Genomic DNA, 19,232 nt, shown 5'->3' with positions numbered 1-19,232 from the left:
GCCGCCACAGAACCATCGGTGGGTCAGTCTGACGCCGCCCCCACAGCTCCTCCAGCCTTCGTATCAGTGGGGGTCGGCGACCACGTCGGCTCCTCGGAGGGTCCCGGACGACGCCTCCGCCAAGTCGGCTCCTCGGAGGGTCCCGGAAGACGCCTCCGCCACGTCTGCTCCTCGGAGGGTCCCAGACGACGCCTCCGCAGTCTCGCCCGCTTGGTCCTCGCCCGCCTGGCTCTCGCCCACGCCCGCTTGGTCCTTGCCCGCCTGGCTCTCGCCCACGCCGCGGACGGCTCTCGGGCCGCCCGCCTGAACATTGGCCACGCCGTGGGCAGCGCCCCGGCCGTCCGCCTGAACTCTGGTCACGTCACGGATGGCCATGGGGCCGCCCGCCGGAACTCTGGTCGTTTTGTTTTGGTTTTGTTTCCCCTGGCCTTTAGCCTGGTCGGTTTTGTTTTGTGGTTTTGTATGTTTTTGTTCTAGCCCTCCGTCCTGTGTTCTTGTTTTACCCCCTCCACTCTCCCGAGTCACGTATTTTGTTTTTTTTTGGGGGACTTCAGGAGCCGTCCCCTTAAGGGGGGGCTATGTCATGTGTCTGGGTTTTGTTCTGTTTTGATTTGGGGTTTTCTTGTGTTTGCTGTTTTTTGTCCTTGTCTTGGTGTTGTTTTGTCTTCTCTATGTTTTGGTTCTGTTTTGTCATCACTCACCTGTCCTCCGCTCAGCAGTTTTCTGGTTTCCTGTCACACCCATCTCCAGCTGTCTTCACTCCTAATCACACACCTGTTCCCACTTCTCCTCATCACCCTCTGCTTTAAAACTTGGTCTTCCTCTCCACCTCGCTGCTGATTCATTGTTGTTTGTTCGTGTTTGATTCTAGTCTGGTCTCTGGTCCCTCTCTGTTTTTGCCTTGCCTTGTCCAGCCTTTGTTAACTGCCTGGATTTTTGTTATAGTTAGTTTTGCTGCCACGTCAGCTTTTTGTTTTCTAGTTTTGTTATTTTAATAAATCAGTTTTTGTTTTAAAAGATGAGTCTGCATCTTGGGTTCGCCTTGCTCTCTCCTCGTTCTGACACATACTGAGCTGCATTTCTGTCTTTTGTCTGATGTCAGCTTTAGCATTCTGAAATGCCACATAATGTAGCTAACCTAAGAGACCAATTGTGATTGAGTTAGTAGTCTGCTACTGTCGAGAATGAACATTATGCGGCCAGTCAGGAGTAAGGGTGTTATAAATAAATCACATGGGATTACCTTTCACAAGTAAGATTGAACAATAATTTAGGTTATTTGACCATTTATAATATTGTTATTGTAGCTAACGTTATTTGGCAAACAACGAAATGCTAACAGGAGGAACTAGTGCTTCTCTCTCATTAGCTGTGTCTGTTTATTTTTTTCACATTTTGAAGGTTTCCCAGTAACAGATTTAAGGAGGCAATGGGAAGCTGCAGTAAGAAGGGAGGGTTTTGTTGCTACAGAGTCGTCCAAGCACTGTATTGAACATTTCAAGTCAGAGGACTTTGACTGAATCGGCTTAGAGATGATGTGACCCCATCTGTCTTCAGCTTCCCAAAGAGGAGTTTTTACTGCACATGCAGGTCTATGATTCATATGTAAAACTACAGTTAATATCACACTTTGTTAAACCTGTTTGTACCTGTTAGTTCTTCTTGCATGTTTAGGAGTTAGTGATGTATTGTGTATTACAATACAATGTGGGATACTAAAACTTTTTGAAGTTGTTTTTAAGAAGAAGAAATTATTGTTGTGGTGTATACAGAAGGCTCAGGATTGGTTTATTTTGATAGTGATAGTGATTTTTTTTTTTCTTTCATTTTGGGTTGTAAGGTTTGTTTTTCCTTTGTGATCCTTGTGCCATTATTCACTCTCTCTCAGTACAGCTTCTCAATTGTTCCCCATCTTCATTCAGCGCAGGTGTTTTCTTTTCCCTCATTACTCCAGTCCTACATATTCAGTCTCTGTCTATCTCCACTACAGCAGAGCATAGCTGGCTTTATGCCACAGTCCAGTTGATTCCAATAAAATTTTATCGAGATCCTTGTGTCTTTGTAAGTTTTTGCTGCCTGATCAGCGTTTTGTTTTCACCTTGTAATAAAAAATTAGTTTTGTTTTTTGAGCTCCTGTCGTGTGTGCATTCTGTGTCCTACCAGACCTGAGATGTTGTGACAACCCTAATATTTCCTTACAATTTCATCAAAATCTGTTTTATTATTTTTTTAAGTAATCTTGCTAACAGACGGACAAACCAACCAACACAACTGAAAACAACCATGACTTAAAAGCTTAAAATAAAACTTATGTTAGGATATATATTGAGAATATAAATAAATTCTGTGATCTCTGTTTTTAAAGACCAATAGCTCACATCCATTGAGGTAGGTTGAGGAGCAGTCCTTTCATGACAATTCAGAGGACCTGGGGAGTCTCCTGAAGAATTTTACCAGCCTCATTGACAATAGTGATGTATTTCTTGGTTCCATTGGGTAGCATGACATAGAGTTGGTCAGATAAAGTAACACAAGCTTCAGTCTGCGCTTGTAGAGTTCTGCCATGACATCTTTTTAAGCTCTGAACTCAGTGACTAGCTTGTCACAATGATTCATTCACATATGATGGCCTCCAGAATTAGACCTTGTTGTGGAGGTTGTAAATGAAATTAGAACACGGCAGGTAAAACTCACAAACTTTGTTGCAAAAATGCTGTGATGCCAGGCACCATTACAGAACTGCTGCAGTCTCCCCATGTCTCATTCTTCTCTGCAGTTCTACTTAACACAGACTTTCTTCCCCTACGGTCTCACAGTAGTGCCATCTAGAGACAAGAAGTAATAACAGCATCAGGACAAAATGCATTTACTATATACGCCTCAGAACACAACAGACTTGCGTCATCATTCTTACTTGATCTCATAATAATATAATATTATCTCATAATATTACTTCATGCAAAATGCCATTTTTAAGGTTTACCAAAAGCAGCTACAACCTCGTCTCTTTTCAGTACAAGACAATTTTAGTCCAAAACTTTGGCATGAAAGGTAGTGGGTGATATGCATTTTTTTCAAGAAATGCTAGGCCTTTAATTAATTGTGTCTCAAACAGTGTTAAACAGAAAAAATGTGTCTTTATGACAATCGGATAATAAAGTGCCTAAAACTTCACTGTAAATCTAGTTCTTTGCTAAATCACCTGTACTGGATTATTTCTTAAGTTTAGGAGCCTTTTATTGCTGAAATGAGTCTCAAACCTTTTATCTGAAAATGATCAGGTACTAGACTGAAAATGAATGAAAAAACAGCCAAAGAAAATCTAAAATAAACTTTGAATAACCTTCAGAACTGTTGATGAAGACCATTGCAAGAACTGCATGAAAAACTACAGGACTTTTTCCTTGTTTCTTTCAGATGTTTAAACTCTCTTTCAAAAGGCTTCTTTGATTATGGATTAGGATTTAAAGGTTTATAAAATTTAAAAAGAAGTGTTAAATTGCTAACAGTGACTGATAAACCTGGAAATGCTCAATCTATGAAAAAGCATTTCAGATGAAAGCTGAACCATGTTCAAGAAAAAAGAAGTCTGTTGTGTTCTTAGGTTTCCACAGTGAATGCATTGTTGCTCTGTTTGTTGCTCTTTGTTCCCGAAGGGTCCTGCTGTGACAGCATAGGGCAGAAGAGTGTGTTTGAAGGACAGAGAGAAGAATACATAGCCATGTTAAATATGATGGAGTATCCACAGTTGATAGAATAAAGTTCTTGAGTTCACACCATCATCTCCTATTTTATTACAACCACTACAATAAAGTCCAGTAACTTTTATATTCAATTCTTAGAACTAACATGTTAAAGATGACTGAAAGCCTACACCAACAGTTTCATGAAGACCACTTAAAAAAAACAAAAAACAAGTCTGGTTCCTTGGAAACAACCAAAATAGGGGGGATGACTCAAGATCTTTGCCCAAACATATATGCATTAAATGTCATTTAAATAGGTATATTTTTTTAAATGGGTAATATTTAAAATAATTCTTACCTGTGCAAAGGCTGTGCTGGAGCCAGTTGAGTTGTCTCACTTTCACCTCCCCACCTGAAGGTCAGACAAAATGCTATTACTTTAGATATACTGTTCTAAGCTTTTATGATTCAATTAATAGGTCTCAATTCTGTTTAAATAAAACACTTGTGTAGAAACTGTTCCTGTAAAGAAAATCTAATCAAAAGGTAGGCTGTTAATTTACTAAATATTCTATAGAGGACTTCTGAATGCGGTTGCTCTATTGTTAATGTTTAGCTTAAAGCTAACAAATCTGACTTTGCTTAAGGGTCAGAATTATTTATTCAGATAGTGCAGGGAACCAGCCTGTGATTAGCCTTTTTTATATGACCAATCAGGTAATTTATTTAAATTAGTGCTACCAAAAATACTGTACATGTCTGCTATGCTGTTCTAGAAAAAATATTTGAACAGTGAACACATCTGCAGTGAACCCCTGCTTCAACTGCAAAACAACCTCACACAAAACTTAACAATTGCAGTAAGACAAGTTTGGCACAAAAAATAAGTAGAGTTAAACCAGGATATCCTGCATTTCAGTGCTTCTTGCAACCCACTGAGCTAAACAGCCAGAGCCACCTGGTGGGCTCAGCCACTGGTTTTTAGTCTTCCAGTTTACCAGTCTGGCCTGACCTCATACTGACAAAATTGATAGACAGACAATATTCCACTTCTTTCAGGAATCCATTGTGTATCCAGCGAATTATGTCCCATCTGGGCAGGTGGTCTTCCCGTCGAGAAAATTTGATCAATTGCGTTGAGAGACCAGCTGACCAGATCAATAGTTTATAAATTTTGGAGAATATGCAAAAGAGAGGCTCGGAAAAGAGAGCAGGGCAGAGGGGCAGAGGGGCAGAGGGGCCGGGTGGGGGGGACCTGAACTCCCAGCACATAACTTTTTCAGTTACCAGTAGGTGGCGGTAATGTACTGATTTGATACTTACTTGGAATATGAAAGAAATCTTGATGACGGTAAGATCATCAGCTCTCAATGAAACGCGTCGATTCCCTCTAAATAAGACAAATGTATCCATTTTTAAACTGGTAGATTCTGAAGAGCTAACTGAAAAAGTTATGTGCCTGGAGTTCAGGTCTTCATTTCCGGTTCCGCCATAAGGTCCCGTTGAATTAACAATAAAATAAAAGTTTGTCTTTGGTTTAACCATTGCAGTTTAAAAAAACAAAACAAAATCGTACCCCTTTTTTATTTTTGAAATTGCCATTTTTCTAACACATGCTTATTTTGGTTTTGCAATTTTATTTTGAAACAAAAAAACAGAAAGAACCATACACAGATTGCCTTCTTACCTGCTGATTCTATCTTTTGTTTATTTAATGAGACATTCTTCCTGCACAAGTTTAGAAGATCTTCTCCCACATCTGTAAAATAGGAATGAAAAGAATGGAAACAATTTGTAAAGTGCCAGTACTTTGTTCAGGGATTCTGTGTTTGTTGTAGGCAGATAAGGGTCAGACTTTATTTGGTATCTTATGTTGCCAAATTAAACTGATGCTTCACTTTGCTTCAATCAAAGGTGCCTGCCAGAGCAGGAAAGTGACAAATTACATTTACTCACAATAATATCCACAAATTGTATATTTGTGTATTTGTAATTTTTAGGTAGTGCATCTGTACTTTTGCTTTTGGGTGTTTCTGATTTTGCACAATCTATTAGTGTTCAGAGTATGTGCTGTGAGTGACTCACCTATGACCAAAATTTGAGCTCAATATCTGTAAAACTGCCTGAGTTGTAGCTGTTTTCAGAGGTCAGCTGCCTGTGGGGACCATCTTGAATTAAATTGACTCCAAAGGCCAATCAGTGGTAGATGTTCAGCCAATAGGTACTTTCTGCGAGTTTCAATAAAAATTGTCCAGTAGCTCACAGGATATTTTACTAAAGTTACAGACAAACACAAACAAACACACTAACAAACAACCTTTCACCTTTGGCTTGGGGAAACAATTAAAGTAGATTACCTTAAAGGAATGTATACTGCCCTCCACTTTGCATGCCATAGTTTTAAGCAAAGATCTTGTAAAATGTATGTACTGGGAATGATTCTCAGCTTCTACCACACTAAACTTTAGCTCAATATCTGTCAAAATACCTGAGGTACAGCCCTTTCTGTGTCTGATAAGGCTCATAGATGTGGTGGCCAGCTTGAATGTGGGAGACTGATGAAGTGAAGATCTTCTGGCTTCCTTTGATAGTTACTTTTTACAAATTGGCTTTTTATAAAGTGTGTGAATGTTTTTGTCACCCTGGGATGATTTTGTTGTGATTTGGCACTATATAAATAAAATGAATTGGGTTGTCACAGTTCATAGTGCCAGGTGATCATGTAAACAGAAACTTGGTGGAATTCACTTATCTTAAAGTTTTTTCTTCGTCTCATTCAACTCATCTGTGAAGCTGGAATATTTAAATAAGGATCAGGACTAATCTAACGTAGAACACCTAAAGGTAATATCTCACTGGGCTGTAATTGTTGAAGAGTAGTTGGCAACTCAAAAGTAAGCAAATTTTCCAATGCAATCTCACTTAATTCTCAATGTTTGCAATCAAGTCACCAGCAATCTGTGTTTGTGTTTTGAATGGAAAGTTTTTTAAATTATGGCCTATTTTCATGTTAAAACAAATTGTAATCTAAGCTGTTCACCTTTGGCCTTATCATTCCTGCTTCAGCTTGCTTTGTGCTCACCATGGCAGCTGGTGTCATGTTTATAATTTAAACTACACTTTGGAAATGAAAATAGGAAGTTTTTGAATAATTATTATTTCTCATCAGCTCCCTTGTGAATGCTGTTTGCCATCTCGTCACAGTCCAGTGAGACACCACCTTATGGCGACTGACAATATTTGACTTTCTACATTTCAATCGAATCAACTGTACTGCCACATATTTAAAAAAAGAAACTGTAAATCACTGCAAGTTGGATTTAGATTTTTTGCGTAATAGCATCATACCTGTGCAGTAAACTGTTTTGGCAGTGGTTGCCATGACAATGCTGGTCAAGCCTGTTCCAGCTCCCAGATCTAGGACTGTGGACCCTCTGAACATGTCTGGTTTCGAGAGGATGAAGTCAGCCAGAAGGAGTGCTCCCCGCCAAACCTTGTGTAACAAAAACCACACATTTTATTCATTCTGGTACCGTTTATTTTTATAAAACCCAATTGCCAGGAAAAATTTTTAAATGAATCATTAACATTTCACAAACATTATTTTAATAAACTTCACTGATCATCTTTACAGTAGTTAGAAAAAGTATAAATCATAAACAAATCTTCATTAAAATGACAACAACAAATAAAAACAAATATGTCATGCTTCTCTGATCCACCCCCACACGTCTCTTACTATTCGTCTCCGCAAAACTGTTCCTATGTACACACATTGGATTTCATTTATTTTTTTTGTTTACATATTTATCTAAACTCTTATTTTCTTCTAAATACTAAATAGCTTTGTTTGTATATTTTAATTTATATGTATTCTTTTCTTTATTTAAGTAACTGATAAAATGATTTATTTAGCAAGTTCTATGTTTGTTTTTCTTGTCACACCATTCATATTTATTATCTATGAAAGATTGAGTCATACTTGTTATATTTTTGTCTACCTTATAGCATAAATGCTGAGTCAGCATCCATACAATTGTTTTCTTGTTTGGTTTTTTGCTATTAACTTCTGCATATTTTATTTTAACCATTCATATATCAAAATGTTCAGTTTTTTCAGGGACTGAGTTCTCTGATGTTCAGTTTTTGTAACTTTTATATTTTTTAAAATGTCTTAGAAATATTTTCAGAAAAAGTAGACATTGACATCTCTTCAGTTCCTTTGAAAACATTGTTCCTTTTCAAAATCTGCTTATGCAGACTCACTTGATTTTTGTTGTCTTATGCTACTTTTAGCTTTTGGATCATTTTGTGCTTTTTGCTACATTTAGTTAACAATAACAATAACAACAACAAATGCTGTAAAGACTTGTTCACTTCTGTGTTACATGACTTATTCCCAATTACACTTCAGCTGAGACTGGATAATCAAAGTTGTTGCAGAGGAATGAGTACAAATGCAGAAATACAGTTTGTGGACCCTGTTGGGTGCTGATCAAATCGTACCTCCTCCAAGTTTTACCTCCAATTCGTGCTCAGCAATTGTCATTTCATTCTAATAAAATACGAAACTGTTACCACTTCTCATCCATACTTGATGTTACAGTCACTTGGGATTGCTACATCACCACCACTTCTGTCGTTTTTCGACTACCACAATGTCTGATTGGTTAGCCATCACCTGTTTGTCAGTCTGGATCTGGAAGTGCCACAGTATCTTGGCCCTGTCATTCTCCACCGATAGAATGTTTTGATATCAGCTGCCTCCTAAATCATGCCGTGCAAGAGGCTTATCTTTCCAAGATGGCTTCTCTTGTTGCTCTTCTTTCATATTGAGTTTCAGTTTCAGTTTGTCTTTGAGGCTTTCCTCCTGATGTACTCCAGGATCTTAGTTGTTTCAGAGTTTCTCTCGCAAATGAGACAATTGTGTCTCAACAAGACTAACTTGTATAGATAAAAGAAATGAATGAAAAAACATTTCCTCCTGTACAGTGGCTCTGATGCTTACCAGACCTCTGCCTCCCACCTCTTTCTTGGTGTACAGTGTCAGGGTGCTGGACTTAGGGTGAAACCCTCCATGCATTGTGAGGAGCTTTTGTGTCTTGATGTCAGTGGCTTCTATCTCCTCCTCTGGCCAGGTGATTATACCAGCAGGGTATCTGATGACTGGCACCACATACATGTTGATGGCTTGAGTTTTATTCTTACCACTCAGCTGGCTCTTCAAGACCTGCCTGACTCTATTTGGTTGTGGCTGCCTTCCTTGCGACCTCATCATGGTTGCCATTTGTCTGCATGATTCAAAGATATTTATTGCTGTCCTAAACATCTGCAACGTTGCCTTCAGGTAGTTCAACTCCTTCAGTTGTGATCATCTTGCCTCTCTTGGACACCATTCGGCCACATTTATCCAGTTCGACTGACATTCCAATGTCCTTGCTGTATAACCTTGTGAGATGGATCCGTATGTTTATGGCTAATATACAGAGTTGACTTCAATAGTTATTGGCGTGGCTGCAGTAGCTTGGTGGTCAGTGCTGCAGGCTAGAAGCTAAAAGTGGCAGAAGGCTGGCCAAACGCTAAAAGTAGCAAAAGGCTAACTAAAAACTAAAATTAGAAAAAGGATGGCTAAAAGTAAGCAAAATGGTAGCTAAAAGCTAATTATAGCATAACAAGACAAAAACAGATTCAAAGTGTTTATTGTCATGTACAGCTGGAAACATGTTACCTGTGGAAAGAAATTATTTTTTTTGTGTTAATAGTGAATCCCAAGAAAAAATAAATAAATTAAATAAATTAAGGCAAATGTACAATAAAAATATAAGATGTGCAAATTATATATACAATAATGTTATCAGTGTAAACAAGGTCAAATGCAATCAAATCACAATGCAAATGTGTGCCACATGAACATGAGGCAGAACATGTTCATGTTCATGAACAACCAAGATGGCGCCGGTGTACGTGGCAGGCCGTCTCTCACTGTCCATTCTAGTTGTCATCCTGTTGTTTTTGACCCTTGGCACAAGTGAAATCAAGTCATTGTTGGTGTATGATCGCCAAACATGGATCTAAGGCCACACTTTATCAACAAGGCCACCTTTAATGCATGGGAACAAAAACTTTTCTCCCAGGCTCTGTTGGGAATTCCAGCTCACCTATGCCAGGCTCCAGCACTGCCGTCCCGGCGGAAACGTCATCGTTACCACGGTAGACGCAGTGGACGCCTGGTGAGGCTGAAAGCCTTTTTGTTGTGGTCAAATGGTTCCCAGCCAGTCCCTGAAATGTTTTCCAGCGTGTTCTTGCCTTGGCGTTTTTGGAACCGGTGGATGTCTGCCTGATTCATGTTGTTGGTGCGGATGTGCCCCGGCACCAGCACCCTTGCCCGCTCCGGCTCAGCAAGCGTGGAACCGTCCCACGGAACCTGAAACCGCTGAGTCGGGCCCTCCGATTTTTGCTTCCTTTTCCCCAACCAGATGTGTTTATTAAACCGACAGAGACAGTACACGCTGTTTGGCATTTGCAAATTTGATGGTGCAGAAAAATGAGCGAACAAAAGGAACATGTCCCGACGCTGCCCAGCTGAGGCATATTACCTCCCGGCCACCACAGCCACGAAGAGCTGCCTGTGTCGCTGTGTTTATAGGCTTATAGGTTTTCTGGAACAGTTTTAAAGATGGCTGTGTTTTCTAACAGTCTCAGCCAGCTGCTTCTCAGCAGAGTAGTAGAAGCAAAATGACTCCATTAAAGCTCACCGCCTTTTCCGCTTAAGCACACCCACAACAACTTCTGACCAATCGCATAATACTTGGCGCAAACCCCTGTGTAAAACAGTTCAGCCAGAGCCTTGTGTCATGAAGGGGCGTTCGAAGCTGCTACACAAACAAAATGATGCAATTTTCATCATGCAGTCGACTGAGAGCAGACTTTGTGACTTCTCATGGAGAATGCAAAAGGCTTAATGCAGGGAGCGATGGCTTCAACTTTCAACATGTAGCAAACTGAATGAAAACCACTGTCTCAGAATTTAGTCAGTTAAATTTTACTCACCTGTTTGCCAACATCTTCCAATGGTGTAGCCATAGTGTGCTCTGTAAACAATGTAAACAACAATGAAAAATTAAACATATAGTCATGAGGAAAAACAGTCTGTCAATGCTAGAAAATGACAAATAAGGGCATAATAAAAATAATCTGGTCTTCACCAGATTCTAAAATTATTCAGATCTAACCTCAAATGTACAAAAACATACAACAGCATTCACCAGGTTGTTGTTTATTTAGAAAATAATGAAGCCAAAATGAAAAGCTGTGTATGAAAAATTGGTTCCAGCCTTGCAGCTTTCACAGATTTCAAGTTCTATAACAGCCTATTGCTGCTGATCAAATGCACGGATAACTAATCATCATCAAGCTTACCACCTCGATAAAAGCAGGAGTTTTGTCAGTTTGCTACTCTGGAGAATATATGTGTGTGTTAACCCAATATCTTAATCTCAGACTACAGAAATTAGCAGATTAAAGGTTAAAGGTAGAGCTGGGACTAGGGCTGGGCAATAAAACGATAATGTTATCTATCACGATAGACACTTGATCAATATCAACAGAAAATATGCCCGATAGAATATTCAATCATTTTCATGAACGCCGATCCAGAACAGCACAGCATTCTGGGGGATGTAGGCAGAGGAAATGCTTTTGTTACTCAACATCTCAAGGACCAGCTAAGAAAGTTTGGTGACATTAACTAACTGACTCTATGGTTACCTAGCAACAAGGTGTTGTGTAACATGCACAACAGCAGTTTTGTGTTGCTCCCAACGTACTCTGGCCTGCATCACTCGGAGGTCAGCACGTACTCGAGACGGAGCAATGTGGAGTCAAAGTCGATGTCCACTGGACTCGTCCGTACAAAGGTAAATTTTTACAACCGTTGCACGAAACAGTGTTCACATCGAACTGTTTTGTATGTGACACCAAGATTATGTTGAGAGTCGGCGGCACCTGTCAGAATAAGGACGTGCAGCGTGACTGTCGCTCTCTGTGCCGCACTGACAGCTGTGCAGTGGCTGCCCTGGTGGAGAAGAAACGGGGCCAGGCGCCCAACTAGCTCATCAAACTTGCTAGTATCCATTCGGTTTGTGTGAAATGAAGGGATTTGTCACAAGAAAGGTAAGCAATCTGTCAGGATCCGTGGAGAGCGTGATGAACCCAGAGCGCAGACTCATTTGAAAAAAAAAAAAAAAAAAAAAAAAATTAAATAAAACAATCAAAAACAAAAGGCTGACGTGGCAGCAAAAGTCCAAAATATAAATACAACAAAAAGGCGAGGCGAGGCGAGGCAAGGGAACCAGGAGACAAGTGACAAGAGACATACCAGAGACAACATGAGCAGAGCGGGACAGTCCATAAACACAGAGCAATGATCCAGCGGAGGAGTGGAGCAAGTGACCAGGTTTTAAGCAAACAGGGAAATCAAAAGAAGTGTAAACAGGTGACTGATTATCACTGCATGCAGGAGGAGATGGGCGTGGCAGATAACCAAATGAGAAACTGGGGAGGAGTGAATGATGACAAGAACACAAGAAACAGAACATACAAAGACAAAACATGAACCAAGGGTCCAAACTGCAAAAGAAAACAAGAAAAACAACACCCAAAATCCTGACACAATCAGTACACTTGAGAATGAAATATCAACCGTTCACAGACAATGTGCACAGAGTCTCCGCAGTTTAGAATACACACAGCAGGGGTCGCGTCAACGAAATATTTTCCGTCTTTGACGGGGTTTTTTAAACAGCGACGAAAAAATCTGAAGGCCTTCCATGACGGATTATAATTCACAAAGTTACATGTACTTATCTGCTTGATGTGTGATGGCACGATGAAGATTTTCCATTCAGTTTCTTGAATATTTATTAAACTGAATTAAACTTAAATGCAACTGAATTTGTCATGATTATTATTTACAATTTAATGGAAAAAATAGATTATGTCGGGAATTTTTGTGATGCTGTCAGTCAAAATGAGGGACATCAAGAAAGTGTAGCGCAACCTCTGACAGTACGCCTGAGTATGTGGGAGCAGCTTCATGTTTGCCACCTAACTGCTTAAAAATAAAAAAGAATAGGGTTGATAGAAAGGAGGAAATGAGCGCAGCAGCACAAGAAAGACGTGAATAAAAGAGCAAAGGTCATGTCACCAGTTTGGTAGTATTTTGGATATTAAAAAAAACCTAATCAATAATTATCGATATCGACTGATAGGAAAGGTTTATATCGTGATATGGTTTTTAGTCATATTGCCCAGCCCTAGCTGGGACATTTAATAAGTTACAGAAAAAATACTGTATTAAAATTTTTTTTTTTTAAAAATCACTCTTTCTCTGTTTCCTAATTTCACGGCAACTGCTGATGCACACACTCCAGACTGGTAGGTGACAGTATTACCCTAAAGTTAATTTCCAAACTGCAAAAAGATCCGCAGGATGCACTAAGTAACATCAGTGCACAAGACAGTATGGTGAACAGCGATGGAAGGCTAGATTGCACTGCTTGGCTTGTTGGGAGAAAGGTTTTTAATAAACTAACTTCCCAAAAGCAGCTTGAATAAGGGAATGGTTGTGTGCAAATTGTGCAACAAAGAGTTTTCTTATCACCGCAGCACTTCAAGTCTATGATATCACCTCAATGCAAAGCATTTTTCTGTGAGCATGGGCACCAGAGCTAACGTTAGAGATGATAGTCCTGGTTTAGGCGAACAGTACAGCCAGCCCACAACAGAACAGATGACAGGGTTCAGAGCCAAAATAAAAAAGTCTATGTCAGACAAATTATTAAACTCTTGGGCAAAATGGATCACAGTCGACTGTAGATCACTTTCTATGCTGCGGGATAAGGGTCTGGAAAAGGTGCCACAAGTAGTGTCGTCTGACACAGCTTATGAACTGCAGTTTAGAAAGACAACTTCAAGTAAACTTAAGCAGCTTTATGACACAGAAAAGCCAATTAAAGTGGATTTGTTGAATAAACCCAAATGTGTCTGGGGATCAATGGACCTCAAAAAGCAATTCTAATGATGTCAGTGACTGCACACATCATTATCACACACAGTGAATGGCATCACAAAATCCAGGTACTATGCTGTAAACTGAACAGAGCAGTTTATTTCCTGTCAACTTTTTTTACGTGTTCATGTTCAATGATGTCACTTGCTCTCCATCACCTGGACTGGACAACAGGACTAACTTCAGATTTTCCAATCCACAGCTAGATGGTTGAAACTTGATCCCAAACACACATCAAAACTGGTTTCAAAGCAGGTGAACATTAAGCTTTTCCAAATCTATGGACTATGCTTAAAAGACAGGTCTGTACCAGGAGACTATTTTAAATAAACTCTACCAAATATACCAAGAAGAGTGGTCAAATATCCATAAGTTGTTGATGGCTACAAAAGAAAAAAACCTGTGGTGTATGTGTTAATTTGAGCCTGTATGTACAATAATAACTTGTTTTTAAAAACCATTGAAGTTGCATGTTGTATAATCATTCCACCCTGAAAAAAATGGTTCAAATTAATAATTAAAAGTCTAAAATTAGTATGACATATTAAACTTCTGAGCAGATCTGTATAATATAGTAGACAAAGTTCTAAAACAGATTCATACCAATCCTTAAAATGTCTGTGGAAGAATGACCCTCTTCATCATCCACATTCTCCTCTTCCAGTTCCATTACAGGAAGGAATTGTTTGAGGATGACAGGACAGACCAGGTCTCGACCACCATCTGCAGAGTTTTTTCGAGGTCTGAAAGTACAATTTTAACATCAAAACTGCAATTAACATCTTTACAAATAATGATATATGTAGTTGACAGAAAGTTCAATGTGCTAAATTTAAACTAACTCAACATATGGATTAGGTACTATCCACTGTCCTCCACAACTAAATTAATTAATTAAAGAAGCAATATAAGAAACTATATTTACTTTTGATCATTTGAAAGGTTTTCAATGCTTTAATTATGCCTCAAAGTAAACATATTTAAGCACAATCAACTTTTAGATAGCTTTAAGTGTTTGATCTAAAAGTGGTCAAAAACTGGAAATCATCCACAAACACTTGCTCTTTTTAATGAGCTGTTCCTTTTATGTCAGTGTAACTTATATTTTTACATTTTGATAAAGTTGTATTCATATGTATACTTTATACTTGTCTTTTATTGATTGTAATGTTTTATTTGTGTGTAACAGGTCTCTCTTGCAAATGAGATAATTGTCTCATTAAGACCAGTGAAATTTACAGACTGCAAACATGGTATTTTGGCTAAATCATCAGGTGACTAACGTCACTCATATATCTACTTACTGAATACACTCTCTAGGTCTGTAAATACATTTATTTTAAATTTCTCTAATCTTGTTATGCACGCGTGTAATTACAATAAAGGCATTCAATTCAATAGATGCTGACTCAGTATTAACACAGTTTTTCTGTCTTTTATTTTATGTACATTTTTGTAATCTAACCATTTCTGCACACTTTGTGCTTTTTTACCATTTATATTTCAAAGCATTCAGCTCATTAAGGAAATGGGCGCAGTGACATTTGGTTTTTGTAACTTATTCTTTTTAATATATTTAAGCTTTTAGCTACTATTCTGCTGTTATTAGCTTTTAGCTACATTTTTTGCTACTTTTAACATTTATTTAGAGTCTGATGGTCTCCTTGCCACATTGCATTGATGCAAAAGGAGCTCTGACAGGTATTAAATGCATATACTGTACTGTTCAGTTGGCCAACATTTATGTTTGAAAAATCTTTTTCGTTGTTGGATTTTTTGTATTTTTTCTGAGAAACTGAACTTATTAGCGATAAGTTATCATCATTAAAACTAAATAAATGAGTTTCACTTTTTGAATTGAATTAGTCAAAAATGTACGTTTTGATGATAGTCTAATTTACTGAGATGCACCTGTGGTCTACTATTCCCCAATCGAGTCATATGTTATCATGTACTTTTTCTAAAGCTGGACGAGAAGCAAATCAAACATTCTAACGGAAACAAAAGAATAACTAGTGAATAGTAATAAGGGTGCTTCAGTTCTTATACAACAGTACCGCAAATTATAACATTGCAATATAATAAAAAGAAAAAAACAACAACCTTTAATCAGCACAACGAATGTTTTTGACGCATATCAACACTGACTGAAAAAACTAAATTTGATATAAACTGTCTGAAATCAAAGATATTTCGAATATAAAACCCATAAAGTATAACTCCCACATTTTTTTCATAATGGTAGATGTATAAGAAACAAAACTGACCATTTTGTTTTGTCAGTTTTAGCTTTCTTTAGAGCACAAATAATGTGCACATAAAATGCATTTTCATGAATAACTCAATGCAAGCCTCTTCCTCTTAAACAAGTTACTTTTCTGCAAAGAGAGTTAAGAACTTCTGTATGCAGAGACAGCCAGCAAAGTGTGATGATTGGATTGTCATTACAGTCTTGATCAAAATCCAAAGGAGTTCTGAAGTGTTGTTTGTTTTTAATACCGATGTGTGATGTTGAGGTCTCCATCCTCATCCAAACATGGCTCCACATTTCCTTTGCCCCCTTCATCCTCATCTTCTCCATGAGAGGCTTTTGTGTCTTCCAATGGATTGTCATGCTTCTTTTCCTTTTCTAAACCTTTCTCAGGGCCATTGTTGTCGTGTCTTTCTGACAAGATCCTAAATCTGGACAGGAAGACTGAACAGATCAACACAATTATATTAGAGCAGAAGTGGAGACGTACAGAAAGAAGTTTATTATAAAGGTTCAAATTTGAACATGACAAAGACAAAAATATTTTTAATGAACTGCCAAGTAAAAATTTACATAAACATCCTCAAATCAGAAGAATGAAAGTTTTAATCTAATTTTATTTCATTGCAGACAATAATAATCCAATATATTTTATGTTTTGTCTACTTAGTCAACTTAATTTGATCTTTTAATCCACTCATGTGAAGCAAGAGGCTGATTTTGAAACAATGTTCTATCAATAAAGTTCTTCACTTCAATGTTTGTCTTTTTCCATAAAACATCACATGAACTGTTTTGGTCCAAAGCCTCTCACAAAAGAAGAACACATTAGAAAAATATGGAGTGCAGTGTTTGACAGATGTTATAATACACACCAGGCTGACCGACATTGTTGAGGCGAGTCATAAAGTGACGCACACAGGGCCGGTGCATGTGGACATCTGACAGCACCGTGTCATGATGAAAAGTCATCTCATCCATGGATGGTCAGTTCATCAGCCTAACTGCTTCCCACCACCTGAAAGGACCGGACACATAACACAGAGAAAACACTGAGTTGTAGCTCCTTCAGTCTAGTATGCAAAATAGAAATGGAAAAGTTCCAATTGAAATTAAAAAATATAAATATATATATATGAATCCCTCACAGAAAATTGTCAAAACTTAAAACAACTTCAAGAACATAACACTGAGGTAAGTTCAGCTCCATTCGTTTTTTTTGTTTTTTTAATTGTCCTATTTTAGGAGTCATGAAATCTGCAGCCTGCAAAATGAAAGTCAAAGTAAACAGGGGGATTTATAAAGAGCCATTTTTGAGGGGGATACAATCAAATGCACTGATGTAAAACGAAATGAAATTAAACTTTTATTACTGTTGTGGCCAGGTAGACTGTTTGCAGAAACAAACCAAACGTTTTTCTCCATATTGTTTTAAAAACCTTTCGGATAATTTCTCTATCTGCACTTTTTTATTTAACTCACGGTACATTTTTCATCAGGTGACTAACAACATACACTCACCCTGTTTTACAGAAAGATAAAACCACTGAACACCTGACATGTATCTGTATACAATAATAAAGTCAAAAAGGAAAGATTTACATAGAGAAAGAGGCATGTACCAACTTTCAGTGTTGTCATGGGAAACATGTAAACAAAAAAATTAAACTAGTGTAACTACAGTGGTTTATAAAAATTTTGAATGTGTTCACTCTACAGGATCAATATTGACAAGTAAGTGTCATTGTACATCAAATATGGATGTAGTTTTCCTCTTTCTAAAAATTTAGGACTATTTTTAGAGTCTATCTATACCTAAATAATATACATCTGTAGGAGAGCTAAGTAATTATATGGCTCCTCGATGTAATGGTTGGGGCTTTGGAGCAAAATGGGTGAATATTTATGCACACACCACTTCTTCAAGTTTGATAGGTTTTAAGAATTGTTATTTTGGAGTAATAATGTATTTTTTTTTTACTTCTAATCAAATTAGAAATCCAGAAAGACATGTACCTGTCTTTGTCTGTTGTATTTTACAGTCAGAATAAAAAATAGTCCTCTTCCAGGTGTGTGTGTGTGTGTGTGTGTGTGTGTGAGGTGTCCGTTTAGCAGACTGAACTGTTTGCACACTGCACTACTTTGAGAAGAGAAAAGACAACAACTTCATGCAGAAAAAGCAGCAAATCAAATAATAAGAAACACCTATCCTATCCTCTAAAATGTAATGCAAATTGTACAAACTGTGGTAAAAAGCTGCAGGGCTGGGGATTCACCAACAGGATTCAACAGGGTGAAGTGAACACAATGTCTTGTTATAGATGTTCATGTTTTCCATTTTATTGAGAAGTAAAAATATATGAAATGTGTGACATGTCATTTATTTAAGTGAACTTTAACTCGGGGGATTATTGCCCTTCTTTAGCCCTTTTGCGGGGGGCGGGCGATAACGTACGCGGTAGATTGCGCCTCCTTATGCTGTACTAATCATCTTCAGGAGGCAGTCAAGAAGTTTTGAGAGCTCAGATTTGAATGATTGTTAATATGGTGTTTTAGACATTCGTTTATTAACTTGTATCTATTTAAAGTTTTAAACAAATGAGAAAACGCGCAGGCAGACCAGTTAACGTTGATAAAATAGGTCAAACTCAGTGGGGGGTTGGTCTGGTTTCTTTTTTTAACCCGCAGCAGCACGTTTTACCCGACTCCCAGCGCCCCTGCCCCCAGCTAACCGCAGCACAGCGGAGCTACAACCAAACTTGCTAACTGCTATCCTGGCGCGTTTAAGTCCACTGGGTCTAAGGTTTATTGTTATTGGTGACCACACCAACAATCACAGAATGTTAGCTACGCTACTGAATCACGTGTAACGTTTACTCACCGCCGTTACAGGGGACGACATGACTATCACAACGTCATGACGCATTTGATGTACCTCGGAAAAAAGAACTTATTTATCATTTTCGAGCAAAGCGCTTAAAAGGGGAAAAATTTGGCTGCTGTTTCGGTTTTCTGTTCATAGATTTTTCTTATCATCAGTTATATGGGTTTGATAAATAATTTTAAAACAACATGTTTTAACAAATACATCACCATCAAAGGAGTTTTTTAAATAACATGCCATTCATGGGTAATATAAAAAATGCATAGGATAGATTTGCCAAAGTTTAAGACAGAATATCATGGGTTTTTTTAAATAGCATTTTGAAAGCGTTTCTTGTTTGTA

The 19,232-nt window shown here is 38.2% G+C and overlaps 1 protein-coding gene across 1 annotated transcript in view; it reads right to left on the bottom strand.

The window, feature by feature from the left end:
* mettl22 (methyltransferase like 22) overlaps nt 1-18,963 on the bottom strand; it is a 39,096-nt gene extending 20,133 nt beyond the window's left edge. Inside the window, exons 1-8 of the mRNA XM_017439453.3 lie at nt 18,888-18,963; nt 16,882-17,024; nt 16,255-16,450; nt 14,359-14,498; nt 10,737-10,777; nt 7,035-7,179; nt 5,374-5,445; nt 4,045-4,098 (exon numbers count right to left, since the gene is read on the bottom strand). Of these exons, the coding sequence (XP_017294942.1) occupies nt 4,045-4,098; nt 5,374-5,445; nt 7,035-7,179; nt 10,737-10,777; nt 14,359-14,498; nt 16,255-16,450; nt 16,882-16,987 (754 nt within the window). The 5' untranslated portion in view covers nt 16,988-17,024; nt 18,888-18,963. The remainder of the gene's footprint in view (nt 1-4,044; nt 4,099-5,373; nt 5,446-7,034; nt 7,180-10,736; nt 10,778-14,358; nt 14,499-16,254; nt 16,451-16,881; nt 17,025-18,887) is intronic.
* Nucleotides 18,964-19,232: the final 269 nt, after the last annotated feature.

This window comes from Kryptolebias marmoratus, linkage group LG12, assembly GCF_001649575.2.
Source record: "Kryptolebias marmoratus isolate JLee-2015 linkage group LG12, ASM164957v2, whole genome shotgun sequence".
In the NCBI taxonomy this organism is placed as follows: Eukaryota; Metazoa; Chordata; class Actinopteri; order Cyprinodontiformes; family Rivulidae; genus Kryptolebias; species Kryptolebias marmoratus.
The sequence above is the reverse complement of the archived record's forward strand: the minus strand, read 5'-3'. Positions and strand labels throughout refer to the sequence as shown.